Source organism: Ostrinia furnacalis, unplaced genomic scaffold (assembly GCF_004193835.3).
Source record: "Ostrinia furnacalis isolate ACB-3 unplaced genomic scaffold, ASM419383v2 OfSCF5082, whole genome shotgun sequence".
Lineage (NCBI taxonomy): Eukaryota > Metazoa > Arthropoda > Insecta > Lepidoptera > Crambidae > Ostrinia > Ostrinia furnacalis.
The window spans coordinates 505,605-521,005 of NW_021135321.1; the positions used below are offsets into that span (position 1 = coordinate 505,605).

Below are 15,401 nucleotides of genomic sequence, written 5' to 3' on the forward strand. Positions count from 1 at the left end.
CGTTGAAATGATTTTAAGTAAACAGCACTTTTACACGTCCCACAAAAACCCTGCTCGAGGAAAACTAGAAGTAGGTACCTACCATTCACTTAATCAAGTAAAAAATAAAAATCCACAAATTGCTAAAACATGTTTATTTGTCTATGCAAATTATTATTGAATCCTGTTACAGTTTATCTTCGAACTGTTTTTACGAAGATGGTTCTTAAATGCTATAGTCATATATCATACTTTAATGGCCACGTAACTAGCTTCCAAAGCTTAAAACATTATGACGACGCCACTTTGTACTAAGATACAATACAACTTAACAATAACCTAAACTTAAAAGAAATAGGTAGGTACAAATGTGATTTAAAAAATGGTCAAAGTGAAAAAATAACAAGTGGAATGGTTTACAAAATATGATTTGCGTATCTTTGTGTCAATAATTTTATACATAATCAATTTTATCAACCATAAATAATGAATACTCTCAAATTAAATAACAACTCTACAAATAGGCACAATGGAGAACATAAGTTTTGAAAAAATATATGAATTCTTAAGTTATACATATAAGTAGGTATACAAGGTCTTAACTTTGAAGGGTTACAATAAATGACTTGAGTAGATAAGTAAATATGTGGCTTATTTTTATTTATAATTAGTACCAGAGATTCTAAACATTTCCACAATTCCCGAGACTAATGAAATATTAGAATGTAGACAATAAATCTCACAATTACTATTTATTTAAAAACTATTAGAGAATAATTATAGTTCTATTTACCTACTGAAATTTAAGTAGTAAAGTAAGGGGAATCTATTTTTATTAGACTTTATAGGACTGTAGGTTGTCTACAGAAATTACATCAATATATAAAAATATTTTTCATCTATCACTTTCATGAACACTTTTAATTCAAACATACTGGTCGACTATTTATTGGTGCTTAGACTTGGGGACTGGAGGGGATTGTATACATAAGTATATCTATATGAGTGTACATAAAGGGGTCTCTATTATGTTTATTCAATCACTTACTCGCACTAATTCTCATAAGATTTCTACTCTCAATAAAATATGAATAATGTAATATCTAGATCATACATTCTATAATTTTCCAACATCTATCTACTTTCTACAATATTGTATTAAAATATGCATTACAAGAATTATTTCGATAGGTATCTCTAAGTATCTATCTTAGATAAGTTCCAAGGAGTTTAACAAGAACAGTAAACGCGTACAAATGGATTCTACGACGAAGTTTCAAGTTGTGACGTTAAAAAGTTTAAAAAAATATTTATTTTCTCTTGCTCGAAGTCGACGTTTACCCTTTTTATACCACACGCAGTCGATTCCTCAGTCAATGGTTGATTCATACTATATTATGATCATTCAAATAAATTAAAACGGTAACAATTTTTTCGAACTATTAATCGATTCTGTAGCACGCGACGGAGATTGAAAAAAAAGCCCCATACTAAATGGATTCCATTTGGTGAGGTTTCTTTTCGGCCTGTATGTTGATTTTAATATAATTTATGCTGTCATTACCAACAAAACTAAACTTACCAGACGCGGTGCATAATTAAAATCATACAATACTTTGTGACACTTACAGTGACATCATTTCGATGACAAAATGATTTAAAGCTATTATTTCTTACATAATAAAATAACCAATAATTCTTACAAGCTTTGGCAAACAAAGCATCACTCACACCAACTGCAACACACACCTTAACAATACCTATTACAGTGCTTGCCTCGTAGCATTTCCTCAAATTATGCTTAAATTATACTTTTCTTTTTGAACTTCGATTTACATTCTTGATAGTTCTGTTGGTAGGCAAGTGAAGGTAGATGGCGCCACAAGGTAGTACGGATCTATGCAAGTAGATGGCGCTAGTTGTCTATTATAGTTCAAACTCTACATTTAGTTACCATAATAATACATTTCCCGTAAAAACCGTATATTGCGTTTTGACATCATCCCTTCACATATTACACGTTTAAAAGATTTTTATAAGAAAAATATGTTAATGAATCTAGAATTAGGCCGACAGAATTGGAAATTTAATCTATTTTATCAAAAGAGTAATGGTAAAGAATGTAAACGGGTCCATGAGAAGTTTTAATGGCATAATGGTTGAGGATGTTTACAGTGCTGACTTGACCAAAGATGAACTGATACCAATTTTTCGGTTATTCTGAAACCAAACTAGTATCCTACTTGACTCGACACGGCTCATAGACGAATGTTCATTACTCGAGACTGCTTATTCTGACTAGAACTGGAAAATACTTTCTCGTACGATTGGCTGAATAAAGGTATTCTTCATTAATAAAATTACAATATTTTCAGGCAATTATTAACTCTCGTGAAATACTTTGGCACTGTTTTATTTTATTTGACATTTATACGACAGTGCTTGTAGTGTTTTGCTTAGCGTGTAGTTAATTAGGTATTTCGCACTGGATACTAATGAAAATCTTTAAGGAAGGTTTATTATCTAGGTACTTAGACGATCCAGGCACCATAACAATGCGCCTAAATATTCATAAGTATTATTACTACCATTAAGTGCGAACGAGGCGGAGTGTATTATGTATCCTAGAATAATTACAAAAATAACACCTTTTAAACACCTACATGGAACATCATTCATGTAGGTAGAGAACGATATTAAAACGTACTTTTTATAGAGCAGATCTTTGGATGATCGCTTATTTAAACACGTCAGGCTATTTTATAAATTATTCTAGCGGTTAATTTATTTTCGGTGAAGTACAATTAAACAGCCAAAAATTTTCCGTTATAAACAGCTACAGGTAAGTAAGTTTTCCTAATCATCTTAAATCGATCGTACCGGTTTAGTATTGAAAAGTGATCCGACTTCACATAATCAAAACTCTAAGACAACTCGAATCATTTAGGTTTCTAAACGTTGCAGTTCTAGCACTTGTGTTTTTATAGCTGCTTTGTTATAATGGAAGTCACTTTTCCAATATCAATCCGATAATACAAGATTAAAATCGTAGGAAAGATTTAAGATATAAGGATTTACTTCTAATCAAATTTTCAGCTGCTTTTTACAATTTATATCAAAAACGGCCACCGCGCACCAAAATATGAAGTTTATTGAATGTCAAGTTGATCTGAATTCAAAAATAGAGTGGAGTGAGAGTGATGAGTACACCTAAACCATGTAGAGTAGAGTCCAGTCAGCCCGTGATCGGTCAGGTAGTGTCCCGTGTCCCGGTTACCAAGTCCCGGTTACCAAGTCCCGGTTACCAAGTCCCGGTTACCAAGTCCCGGTTACCAAGTCCCGGTTACCAAGTCTCGGTTACCAAGTCCCGGTTACCAAGTCCCGGTTACCAAGTCCCGGTTACCTAGTGTGCCGAGGCGGCGGGCGCGGGCGCGGCGTGGCGGAGACGCGCCCGAATCTGCTGCAACGCGGGACTGGTACCCGGCTCCGCTTCCTCTCCGCTCTGCTCCGCTTGCTCGAGCCGCCGCGCGCGCTCCGCTATGGCGCGCTCTAGTTCTGGAAGGACCAGAAAACCGAATATTAGTCTAGTAGTTTAGGCGTAAATGAATTGTCGATAACACTCGCATCTTTTGCATGGATCAATCAGTTTTTTTTCTACTATAAATCTCTTTATGCCTAAGAGTAATCGAGTTATGTGGAACTATTGATTTTTGGTGGTATAAAATGACCCCCAAAATAATCTATTCCTGAGTTTTTTTACTACAAGTTATTTATTGTTTCACGCTTAATATAAAAGTTTAACGGGGCACGCAGCGCAATGCACGCCCCAGCTAGTAACGTGTGCTTATATCATTTGATTAACACGATTCGTTACATGTTTTGACAATAATAAACATACGAGTAATATAAAAAATATATATATGTATTTACGTAATACGAGTAATACTTAACTTCCGAAATAAATAATCATTAACAGTCATTTACAATACAAAATAAAAATAACTTTTTCGTTATTTCCGTTTCAATACTGCTTTATATTAATTATTCCCTGTAGTGAGTACAAATAATTATGTGGTGTAAATTAATACAGTAAAAGTTACGAATAAAACACTTACCTAATTATAATTTAATACCTAGGTACTTGCCTATAATGGAATATAAGAAATTATACTATTTTATCGCAGGTAGAGTCAGTAATATTTATGTTAATTTTAGTAGTTACTTGAAAAATTTCACTTTTTAATGCAATACCTACCTACTTGCAACAAAATATGTTTGAAAAGTCTTACAGCACTAAGTAGAATGAAAAAAAGGCTAGAAACTAATCTACCAATATTATGCACTACAAAAGCTTTATTCTACTCGTGTGTTTTTATTTTCATTCACATATTTAACAATTAACTGACTTGCACAAAAACGAAATAGGTAATTATTTTACATTAATGTTAACTTATATTCACACGTAAATCCTGTTTACTAAATAACAATAAATATTTGTGTACATGTTTTATCGATTAGCACACTACTTACGCAAAACTTATTAATTACTTTATATTAAACCCGACGTTTTAGGCAGGAAAAACTTATAAAAACATTATAAAATATGCCTTTTCGTGCGGAAAAGCAACCGCAATGTATTGTAAATTTTGAGTTCGGCGGCTACAAAAAGTTAGTAAAGTACATGCATACAATAGTTTTGTACTGCTTTCACGTGTTCATGCATGTAATGTGGAAAAACTATTTCAATTTATAAATCAATAATTATGGTTTAGGTAACTATTGGGGGACGTTCTATACAGGATGTAATTTTTATATATGTATACTTTATTAAACAAAAAGTCACAACTTTTCCTATAAGAACAATAACCCCCTTCCTTACTAATAAAACTTACAAGCTCGTTGAACAGTGTTTTAAAGTGACGTTTAGTATGGAAATGTCATTTTAAAACAGTGTTCAATAACTGTGTAACTTTTTATTAGTAATACTTACCGTATTTAGTACGGGGACCAAACTTTTTTTTTGATAATTCGATGTTGGTTATTTAGGAAAAGTAGAAGAATCAACCCTTTCTGTTTGATCTAGTACAAAAATGACACCCTGTATGTATAGATAAACAGTATTATGTTTCCGTATTTAATGTCTCCCACGCCCACGCCTCGGTCTATCTGGCCCGCGGACCAACGGGAAGTGCGGCAACATTTTCACTTTCATATAACCTTGGATGATAGCGTCTGTATTGTACCTATTACCAATTATTATTTTATCCTTATATTAATTAGTTGATACATGGGTCACATAATAATATGGTTAGTTAAAACAAAACAATCTCCAAAATTAAATAATGTAGTTGCTTAGTGGTTTTCCATCCTGATTTGTAAAATATATGCGAAAAAGCTTCTTGTTAAAAGTTAACTATGTAGTGAATATGTCGGTAAGTCAGATTAGATAATCTTATGATGAAGTAAAGAAGACCAATATTATTTTTCAACTGCGTGAAAATTTTTTGGAACCTAAGTACCTACAGTTTGTATCTTGTGAGATAATTTCGGCTAGGTTAAGTACACAAACGAAACATGTGATGATAATATCACCTTATGTGATATAGTCCTCAATTTCGTTAAGGTTACAGGCTTCAATCAACCTGGTAGTTCCCTGAACTTTAAGTACACTTTAGATTAAATTATATTTAGCACTATGTAAAATGCATTTTTCCCCGACAAAAAAGATCTAATCGCGCTATGTGCATGTAGATTATACTTAGAGGATTGTAACAGCCTACACGATAGAAGAAGAAGAATAGTTGGCAGTTTAATACATGTCACTTGCGCTTTAATTTGCTACCAAGCCTCGTATAAAAAGCATAACAAAATGGAATTCAATTTACATGTTCCGACACTCCTCTCACAGAATCTAAATTAAACCTGACCAGTCCCATTTATTGGCAAGGCCGGTGGAAATATTGGCCGATTAATAAAAGGATGCGTCTGCGCAATTATTGGGCGCGGGGTGAACGGCCGCGCGCACCTGTGCAGCTCGGACTGCACCCAGTGCTGTCAAAGGATCGATAACACCTCCGAATGTTAAACTTGTTCTTAAGTAAACACCTCAGAAGTTTAAGTGGTCACTCAACGGACGAGACGACACTTATCTCGAGTCAAGTTGTATTTGAATTTGATTTGAACAAATAGGTACCAACTTTTTCACAATAAAAAATAGTACATGCATTAATGTTTTTTTACTAAAATCATACAAAACAAGTATTTCGTTAACCATGTAGAGCAGAAAATAAATTGCTCATAATGTAAACATATCCGATGTAATTAAAATGCAATATTGTTAACACTCTATTTATTTAACTAAGAAATATAATTTCATAATTAAAACATGCTGGAACTTGTAAATTGTAACATCAATCAAAAATATTGTGTACATCAATCATGTAATATTTTAACACGTCTGTTAGCAACTAAATAAGTAATTATACTTAACATTTTATAAAAAAATAAATACCTAAGTACAAAGGAAAAAGGGCCACGAATTTTTAAAAGGAGAGTTAAAAGTCATATCTACGCAGCACTGGCTGCATCGGGATGACCGGATAAAGAGCGAGGTCGAATATGCATCAAAAACTTCAAACGGGTTCTGCGAGCGCCATTGTGACCAGAGACAAAAATGCTGAAATATACGCACGAGTTAATTCCGCGAATTCCAACCGGGACCTCGATAAGTATTGATTTGGACATTTTGCATGACCAAATGTTTGTCTCAAAGAGCCGGTAGAGCATAAAGATGTAAAGGCAACACACGATTTCTTTGCAAATGCTCTGTTATAAAATTGGACTTTAACATCGCACTATGCTCTCATTTAGCCATTCACTGGCATTAAGCACATGCATGATAATACAGATAATTTTTATGAGGTAAAAGGACAACCTCCGATACACTCTACTCATACTGTATCATACTAACTTTGTGACGAGCTGGTTATCTCGTTCGTCGAGACCTCGTTCTTGCAAAACGTATTTGCATTAAAATGTTTACTTAGTCGCTGAGCAGATAACTTTGAAACTCATTAAGTACACGATTACTATGTTCTTATAGGTATTCTTGTTTTTGAAAAACCGATTATGATTTGAAAATGATTTCCCGAAGTGATACATTTTCAATTTTACGTTTCTTGTTATAGGTAAGCCTGAAATCTAATCTCTATGCTAATGTTCAAAACATATGTACCTACCTACCGCAATTTACAATCAACAGATAAAACTAAGTCGCATTAACTCGTGTATCTCTATTTTATTATCTAAATATTAAATTAAGATTACCTGGGGTTTCTCTGTGTTCTCGGACTTGATTCAAGATCTGCTTCTCTTTGTGTTTCGAGAGCGCCTTTTGCAGCTCGCTCTTTTGATTCAGAACATTTTTTCCTCTGAAAAAGATAGGAATTTAATTAAGCATTTTTGAGAAACAATAGTGAACTTGGCGATACCAGACATTTAGAACCGGCAGATTTTGTGGTTAACTAGCATGGAATTCTTGATTAAAGCTCTCATACATGTCTCTAAAACCTGTACAAGATACAATTGGAAAAACCTTGAAATTCCTATCAAGCAAAAAGTAAATTAACGGATACTGCCAGTACTCGTATGTTAATCAAAGAAGGTAGTTCCAGTATACTGCAGCAATAACGATTTCTAGTCAAATTGCCTATATATATGTAATTTTCAGGGTGTTTTCGACCAACCTTATTTGAATGCTTGGTATTTTATGCAATGACTGAAATAAAGGTCGGTATCAAACTCAAACAGTTGTGGCGTAACATCGGATTTGTTATTGCGGCCTTATTTTTTAAATTACCTTTATTGATTTTAACACTTTAATTCCAATTATTGAGTTGTAAATAATAATTACAAATAAGTAGGTTTCATTGTAAAAGATGCTTCTGTATGGAAAAAAACGTCACAATTGATAAGGTCTACGTAGCGAAGGCATATCTTATCAACTGAAATTGACTGGCGCGCTACCATATATGGCCATCGTCGACATTGCTGTGATGATAACAACATTTGCTCTATAATATCATTTATAACAACTAAAAATCGTTTTTTCTGTATAACAATGACATATTTATTAGGTTTCAGGCGGTTTAAACTATGACGAAGAGAGATAAAGATGAGGAAGGCCTTTGTTACCATTTATATTTTTTTGTTTAATTAAATCAATTCTGATTTGCAATGTTATTAGAATAAACAGACCAGATTGTAAGTATTTTCGGATATCTTTACCCGATATCTTTCCTTCCAAGAACTGACGCTAATCTCCCTAAAAAACTTGTACAATGTGGCTTGCACGTTGTTTGCAAGAAAACTCTAGACAATTATGTCATCAAGCAATCACAAAACCATGTTATTATTGTTTGTTGCAGCACGATTCCCACGACCGATACCTGCATGTGTGAACTATTTAGTGCTCTGACGTCAACGGGCACTGCATTGTTTTATTGCCCCTCGCACATGTGTTGTGTAACGTTATTTATCCGTCAATTGCTTTTGTTTAGTGCTTTCGATTCCGTATGAGTAAAACGTATTCCGGCTGAAATAAACATGCTTGTATACACTTAGTTTTTCAGTTACAGAGTACAGTTTACGTAGGTACCATATTGTGAAAGAACAAAAAGTTTAAAGAATAATTGTAAAAGATTTTCCAATTTTTCGAGGCAACTTTCCCAATTTATTCTTGCCCTGAAAACCTTTTGAAACTTTTAAGGACCTATAATGGCCAAATAACAATAAATAAGGACAATAATTGCGCAGATAGTAAATTATGAAATGAATTGCGAGCATAATTGAAATTGGTTATGATTTCAAATCGTTTATGACATTTCAATTTAGCCATTTTAAATTTAATTTATATTATAATGCCTTAAATTGGAAAATTAATGGAGGAAAGTCGTTTTATAGTGTATCGGTGTAACTCGTATAAAATAACATTAAACTCAATCATCAAGCGGAGCCAGACTACCTGTTCGTCGATAAAATGATTAGATTTCAGTTTCTAAGCCTGTAGAAATTCCAATAAAACTATTTACTGTCTAAGCTAATCTTACTAAGTTGCTATCAAAACAGGAAGTGCCCATGCGATGACTTTGCAAATATTGTCAAAAATATCTCCAAAACTGATGTGTACGCGTCCTTATTTTGGAACGCTTCCAAAATATTCCCGCTCAAAATTAATTAATCCCGTTTATAAAATTAATTTCCCTACTCGGTCTCCGCGTAACGTTGCAGTAGCGGCGCGACTGTAAATAGGTTCGCAATCAGAAAGTTCACTGGAGCATTTAGGATTGGTGCGGGTCCCGACGAGAGCTTAATCAACTTGACGTACTGCTAATTGTTTACAAAATAAGTTTAAATACAGGGTGTTGCGGTCAGTTAATTATATGAATGTGAAGACATGGTAGGCATACGAGTAAGTATAGCATGTCGACGTCCATGAAAATAACCCGAATTCTAAGACAAAATTCAATAAAATTGGTAAATATGACAGTTGAAGTGCACTGTTAAAGATTTTGTCAATCGGTCTACCTGTCTAAAGTCGTGACATTTGGATAATAGGTTCGTCACAAACACAAATATAGTGCTACAATCAAATATTGCGTATCATACTGGTTGGCCAGGTCAAACTTCTAACCTTAGCGTAATCTAATTGTATAAGTATTTTTTCCAAAAAACACACTGCACGCGTAAAAACTTAGTCAGAGGTCGACGTCGGTCACAACAATATGGAGTGGAAAAGCTAAAAAATTGTTTACACCACCGGTTAAGCAAAGCACTAAGTACTATCGCGAATTCATGCACATTATTTATTAGCACACACATTTCCGCGTTCAGTTCTTCACGTTAGCAACGTGGTGGAATAAACGTAGAGATGTGTATTGAAAGGGAAATCGCTATCACAGTTTTTCAGCGAAGTTGTCTATTTAAGAGTTAGTGAGGTCATAAAAACAAAGTCACATTGAATGTCTTACTAAGACCATAGAATAATAATGAGTGCTAAGACACTGGTGCCGCTTGCTAACCCTATAAGGCACCACCCCAGCAAATTCCGTTTCTCGCTGCTAATTACTATCAAATTCCCAGCACGGCCTCCGCCTACGAAGCTAATGAAATGTTACACCATTTGCAAACTAACAGCCTGACTAGACATTTTCCGTGATCTTTCCGCAATAGCAAATCAATGAGCTGTCGTTTTACGGTAAACCACTGCTGTTAGTAATCTACTCTGACAAACAAAATAGAAGGCAACAATATTGTGATACATATTATTTCATGTTTGAGTAAGTTATAATGCTTCATTCAAGGTTATTTCTGTAATTATGGCCATATGATTTGCTATTATCATAATAGGATGTAGAGTTGACCGCAAATTATACTCAAAGTGGCTGATTTTGACAAAGTTATTTTTAAGTATTAAGTACTATAAAAATAGTTTGGTTTCTTTTTCCAAGAAACATCTAGTTAGCACGTGTTCGTACTTATCGATGGGGCCGAGAAGTGGATTCTACGAAATCGATACAATAAATATACCTAGGTCTCGTTCCCATTTTATTTATCGATTCCGAAAATCTGGACTCGCTGCTTCGAATTCAAAATTTCAGACTGTTTCTGTTTCACAGTGGACAAGAAATCGCATAATATTCCTTGTGAATGTTGTCTCAGCTGTTACAACACACAATAGCCTTAAAAACATCTATCCATACGATGAATGAAGCATGTTTTTTACTTTAGCATTTTTCTTTGACTTGCTAGTACTCATTATAAGATAAAGTACCTACTCTCGAGGAACAACACGATTTTATAATCACTCCACCTGCGTATAATAATTATGATAGTACTAAACATAATTGCTGACAATAATCATTATTATAAGAAAGTTTAACATTAAAGAAACTACTTCACTTACGTAGAGCAATGTAATGAAAATTACGTAGGTACGAGGATAATTATAATTATAAATTTGATCACCATAATTTAGCTTTTACAGAAGTTATGTTTAACTCTAAATTAACTTATTATCGTTGATCGTAGGTTATATTTAGTTTAAAATGCAAATTATTTACTACAACATATAATTTGTATGAAATGGAAACACAGGCTATTTTAAAAATTCATTGATCGTCGATAACTTGTTTCTACATTAACAACCGTGCTTGTTTTCAGGGCATATCAAAAAGCTTATCATGACTATCATTTAAAAAATAGACGGTTATTTTTCTTCTAAATACGTGCGTGCACACTGCACACGTTTTACAGGAAGGTATGAATTTACATGTTACAAACTACAGCAATATACCCGTGGAATATCTATAAGCAGCCTTGCTGCAACTACCACTTATATAGAATTGCGCTCCCGTTAGCTGCCTGGGAATTGCTTCCTTCCGCTCTGGGCCGACGGCGGGCGCGGAAATAACAGCTAGAGATGGCTCCGACAATCGCATTCACGGGGAAATGAACTGAATCAACAGGTCAACATGATTGTGAAGCTATTCACCTTAGAACGCCTGTCACTTTTCCTATTAACCTTATAATCGAGGTAGCTACGTATACAAAAACAAAATAATAAAAGACATAAACTGGACCGGCATAAAGGTTCCACGAGGAGTGCATTAAACACAGATAGTTTGAGGTAAAGTAACTGATTGATGACCGATTGTCCTGTAAACAAACACATCACTCGTGGTAAATCCATAAAAAGACGTGACTCTTGAGTCATTGGAAATAATTTACTGAACGTTTCTGAACGCGTTACTGCTCCTTCCATAATTGAACAAAGTAACAATGTAAAAGGTAAAACAAAAGAACTCTGTAATTTGAACCCGAGCAATAAAGCTTATACCATTATCTTTATCACAACCAGTGTCTCGAGCACCTAAGCGACTTACCCGGGCTTCTATTGGAACTACTTAAGTCTTAAGTAAACTACGCGGCACTTTAGAAAATAAATGTCACGAGAAAGCTTTGAATATTAGATTTCATTAGTGATACGGGCAAGTCCGATTATGGCATGGACTACTAGACAGTCATTATAATTGAAATGACAAGACTAACGAAGACTGAATTTGACTTTACAAAATTTTACAAAGTATCTAATCTACAAACTCCAATTGTAATTTTCTATTCCGTCGTAACGCTAACGTAATTCGCAGGTAAATTAAGGACCTGTCCGGGGACTAATTTCGCCAAATTGCCAAAAGTTATAAAGCAAAACCTGGTTAAGGGAAAGTTAGTAAAATAAACTACGCACGTTACACCCGCTCATTTATCTAGAGTTGAAACTCGATCTAAAATTGAACAAAGATGACAACAACACCTACAGAAAGAGGATTAAAATAAAGAAAAAATAAAATAATAACGAATGCCATTAACAAGTGCATCACAAAGCTAACTCCATTCCATCTCGCATCCCCGGAGAACTCATTCAGGTGACAGATGTTCGATAATTGCAGCCAGTTCACAGGATCCGGCAGGATGTCGCGCACCTGTGCGCCAAGAATCCAAAACGCACGCCTAGCAAAAACCGACTTCTATTTTTGGTGCAAGTCCTGGGGTTCAACAATCGGAGGCCAGTACACTCCATTCATTGTTTTGTTAAGATGTAAAACCCTCTGTTGAAATGCTGATAAGGCAGAGTTGGATATTATGTGTAACTCAGAAATTACGAGTATAATGACTCTTATGGTTATGAAAGTGACATTTACCTACTTAATTATGAGTCACTTTAAAAAAACATATTCACTATACCACAATCGACCCCGAATGTCATAATAATTTTCCAGCACACAACCAGAATGTGAATTAGTGACATCCAGGTATTTTAGTACTTTAATGACACATCCTAATTGCTAAGTGGATAGAAGGGTTAAGGGAATCCTTACAAAAAATGCCGCGTTGATGAATTGCCAAAGGAACTGCAGCAAGAAGTATACCTACAACTTAACTAAAACATTCAAGCTTTAATGAAGTTAGGCGCGGCAACTTTGATCAGGGGAATCAATTTTACTCGCAAGAATGCAGACAAAAAACGCACCCTCGGTTTGATGCTCAGGTTATTCCGGCGCCAATAGCAGTCATTGTTCAAATATTAAACTCGATGCATACGTGCTTCGATACAATGTACCATAGAGACTGTTATTAAAGAAGGCATGCTCAATTTTACGTGACACTATTATAAAACTAGTTGTGATCGTTTGTTGCTATGATTATATGATAGTTACAAAAGAATTGACTTTAGTAGGACGACGATACCATCACAGAAAATAATAAATCGAGAAACGGGATTCCCAATAGAATGCTGAACCTTTCTTAAAAGCAGTCGCCAAAGGCTTTTGTGTGAAGAACAATAAAGCCTTTGACGGAGGTGCTCCTTTACGACAAAAGATAAGAGAAGTGACGGCAGGTGCTTGAGTCGTTGAAAAGTAATACACGAGATCGACGACGTTAAGAAAATGTGAACCACGTGTAGATATGTAAGTAGCCACAGCATATCAGACTATACAGTTTTGTAGCAAAATAACACCTATTACAACTTGATAAGGTACCAGTGTTTGCCTCGATGAGGATAAAATAATATGTGTAATGTAGAGATACATTACGTGACATTTTGTAAATTAAACGCTAAACCTTTGTACAGCTGTACACATAAATAAAATAATGTACATTATAAGTTTATATCTTTACTTCAATATTAAATAAATGTGAATATTTATAATAATGACTTTAATGAGCAGTTGGCACATAATGTAATAATATTCACTTTCGTATTTTTACTCGCAAGACGCGACATCAGTTGACTGAGTAGAAAAACAAGTAAATCTACCTTCTGGGCCCAAACTTGTTTATAAACTAACGATATGTCGGCATTATTTTTATAGCAGACAAATTATAGTAGTTAATACATGTACAGGTCTCCCTAGATGGTTCACAATATAACTCTCTACATTACATCCTCTGCGGATAGAGAAACTGCATATTAAAATTGTTAGATTAGGTGCATATTATTATGATAATAGATGAATATTAAATACTAGTATACGTACGCGATCTAGAAAGTTTCTGTATTGGAGCGGTGGCTAGTATTGAACAATGGATAATGGGACATTAAAGGTCGTGGTCATAGCGTCTTGTATGACACCAATCACCGACTCTACCTTGAGTACATACTTACTTACTAACATTAGACACGTACACAAAGTATCAACAAAGTTGGTAGCGCCATCGCTTGCGCGACCGCTGGACAATGCTATGTATCTCGTCAGCGCCAGGGACTGACTCCGGCACTGACAGACCGAGGCTGACGCCGCTAGCAATGAACAATGCGGTGGTTACAATAATGACACTTACATCCTCTGGTTAAAGAGTAGTTCCCTGTGCAGGTCCATGCGCTGAGGGCTCTCGAGGCACGGGTTGGGCAGCCGCCGGGGCGCGATGAGGCCGTCGGCCGCGCCCTCGCCCTCCTGCACCATCTCGTCCGCGCCAGGGACTGACTCCGGCACTAACGGACCCAGGCTGACGCCGCTTGTCGCGCTCAGCGCGCTCACTGATAGAACTGTAGGAATAAAAACAATTTTTTTACTTGAAAAATCTCGTTTGAGATGCGACTCTTAACGCTAGAAATTTTAATAATAATTATTATATATTATAATCAATTTTTACATTGTACAGTGTGTTAGGCTGCTCACGCAACTTTTCCTATTAGTAGAGCACAATTAAATTCGCAAAAAAGTTGAAATATGATGATAATAAGTATCTTTTTTAGATAATTATAAGTAGGAAACTCAATAGATAGGAAATAATAAAAATAAATTAATAATTACTACATTAATTATAGGTAACAACTGCAAGATACTTAAAGACATTCTTTATTAAAATTTCGATTCAATTCAAAACATCAAAACTAATCAAATCGTGCAGGACTTCTTTCTAGCTTGTTTATCCGATGAGGTTTGATTAAGACTTGATATGAAGCTTTTAATCGCAAACATCTTGTATCGGGTAAGATCGGGACATTATCTCGAGATTTTTATTTTCTATGCTGTTTGCAAGCTGGATATGCAGGTAGACTTGTCATACAAAAGATTGGTATTTCAGAGTCTCCGAAATTAAATCAAATTAGGTAGGTACATTAAATTTTACAATATGTTAATCTTTCAGTCATCACTGTCCACGCCGATAAATGACGTTAATTACTGATTTATTTAACTCAATTGTCCATTGAAATATTTAACACGTGTAGACGTAATTACTTAGCATAATTATACGAATATCACCGTATTAAATATTTTCAATAACAATTACTGCTGCACAATCGTGCACTATTAGCTGCAGACACTAATTAATTTACAAATAAATTAATAATTGTTCAC

The 15,401-nt window shown here is 34.7% G+C and overlaps 1 protein-coding gene across 3 annotated transcripts in view; it reads right to left on the minus strand.

Moving 5' to 3' along the window:
• Positions 1–149: 149 nt before the first annotated feature.
• The window catches only part of LOC114360551 (protein FAM107B), a 32,346-nt gene continuing 17,094 nt past the window's right edge, over positions 150–15,401 (minus strand). For 2 of the 3 annotated variants that reach the window (XM_028315282.1, XM_028315280.1), the window contains exons 2-4: positions 14,380–14,584; positions 7,306–7,409; positions 150–3,534 (exon numbers count right to left, since the gene is read on the minus strand). In XM_028315282.1, coding sequence (XP_028171083.1) covers positions 3,383–3,534; positions 7,306–7,409; positions 14,380–14,501 — 378 coding nt within the window. In that variant the 5' untranslated portion in view covers positions 14,502–14,584 and the 3' untranslated portion in view covers positions 150–3,382. The remainder of the gene's footprint in view (positions 3,535–7,305; positions 7,410–14,379; positions 14,585–15,401) is intronic. The other variant, XM_028315281.1, reaches the window with a different exon arrangement.